At 52.9% G+C, this 1,521-nt stretch overlaps 1 protein-coding gene across 2 annotated transcripts in view; it reads left to right on the top strand.

Moving 5' to 3' along the window:
* The window catches only part of Grsf1 (G-rich RNA sequence binding factor 1), a 15,946-nt gene that overhangs the window by 446 nt on the left and 13,979 nt on the right, over positions 1-1,521 (top strand). Inside the window, exon 1 of one of the 2 annotated variants that reach the window (XM_029561719.1) lies at positions 109-237. The exons of the other annotated variant lie outside the window; for it this stretch is intronic. Within the exon in view, the coding sequence (XP_029417579.1) occupies positions 235-237 (3 nt within the window). The 5' untranslated portion in view covers positions 109-234. Of the gene's footprint in view, positions 1-108; positions 238-1,521 lie in introns of those variants that run through there. 2 annotated transcript variants of the gene reach the window in all.

Here is a 1,521-nt window from a genome sequence, read left to right on the forward strand (position 1 = left end):
GCGCGCCCGCGTCCCCGCGCCCCTCCGCGTGCGCCTCGCGTGCGCGCCCGGGGATCCGCGACACGCGCCGCACCCCCGCCTCCCCTCCCGCTCCGTCCTCCTATTGGGTACGGGAACAAGGGACGCTCTCCCGGGCCCCGGCTCCTCTTGTTTTGTTCCCCCGTCGAGTCTGGTCGGTTGGGCAGTGTAAGTGTGGCTGGGGTGAATGTTGAGGCCTTGTTTCCCGCCGGGCCCATGGTAGGTTTTGGGGGGCCGCCGACGCCCCCACCCCGCACCCCCTAGCCCTCTGCCCTCTGGAGGTGAAGTCGAAAGGCCGGACCCTGCGCGGATCGGCGCCCGTCCTGCGGTGGGCGCGTGAGGTGGGGCGGCCTGGGCCTGTTCTGGCCGACCGCCGACGGGGCTCCTAGCGCAAGCTTGCGTGGGCTGGTGTGGGGACGGACCGCACGCCCCTTTACCGTCGCCCAGGGGGGAGGCGGCTGCTCCACTGGACTGAAGGTCACCTCTGCAACTCCACTGCCTTTGGCAGAGATCCTTTAAGGGCTGCGGGTCGCCGTGGGCTGAGCAGTTGGGAGATTGGGCTATTGGAGAACGTGGATGGGTTGGGGGCGACCACGGGTTAGGATTTGGGCTCTCACTTGGGACTCGACAGTGTTTTCATTTATCGGGTTTCCATTTAAAAAAAATAACTGTTTTAAGAACTCAGATTGCAAATATTTTGTCATTCTGTATGAGAAACAATGTCTTTTGCGTGTTACGTGGCATCCGGGTGGAGTCTGCACACTTTGGCACTACCTGCCCCCTGATGCCATGGGCGATGTTTATCCTAATTCAATTTTCCTTCGTCTTGGATTAATGCTATCTGGGAGGTTAGTCTGCATGGCTGCTGTCTGCCAGTAGCTGACCTAATTGATTTGAATCCTGGCCCAATACTTTTTGCTGCCCTTTTTCTGTAGAAGCTTTATGGCATTCTGGAAAAACAGGGAAAGAAGGTTTGTCTCAGGCCCCTGCGACCTCTCACAGCTGCTTTTGCAGTTTATGTGTTTTCCCTTATTCAGTTCTGACATTCATCTTTCCAAGATCTGCTGCCTTGTTGGTTTATCTTTTATTAACTTCCTTTGCCTACCAAGTGAAGGACACACAGTCCAACAGACAAGGCCGCCTGCTGTATGGTACCAAGTTCCTTCAGCCAGCTCATCTTTGGCTCCTGTTTTTACCGTCAAATTTGGACAAATGGGATTGCTGTTTTTCAAATGCACCTTTGTTCATACTACACTCTTAAATGGAATGCCCCATCTTTTATGTTTCCTGCAAGACTACCACATAGCTTCATTAATTTTCTTAGTGTTATTTTGAATTCTTAACAGAATTTTGTATGTTAAGTATAACACCCAAAGCATTTTGTTTTGTATAGTTGTCTTGTAGATAAGTGCTTTGAGTTGATGGTCTGATAGGGTACTCTTTGTGTAAGAGGCACTCAAATATTTATTTAACTAAATCCCAGCACTGGGGGGGGGGGGCACT

The sequence above is a fragment of the Nannospalax galili genome, unplaced genomic scaffold (genome assembly GCF_000622305.1).
Source record: "Nannospalax galili isolate Female #2095 unplaced genomic scaffold, S.galili_v1.0 scaffold50, whole genome shotgun sequence".
NCBI classification, from domain to species: domain Eukaryota; kingdom Metazoa; phylum Chordata; class Mammalia; order Rodentia; family Spalacidae; genus Nannospalax; species Nannospalax galili.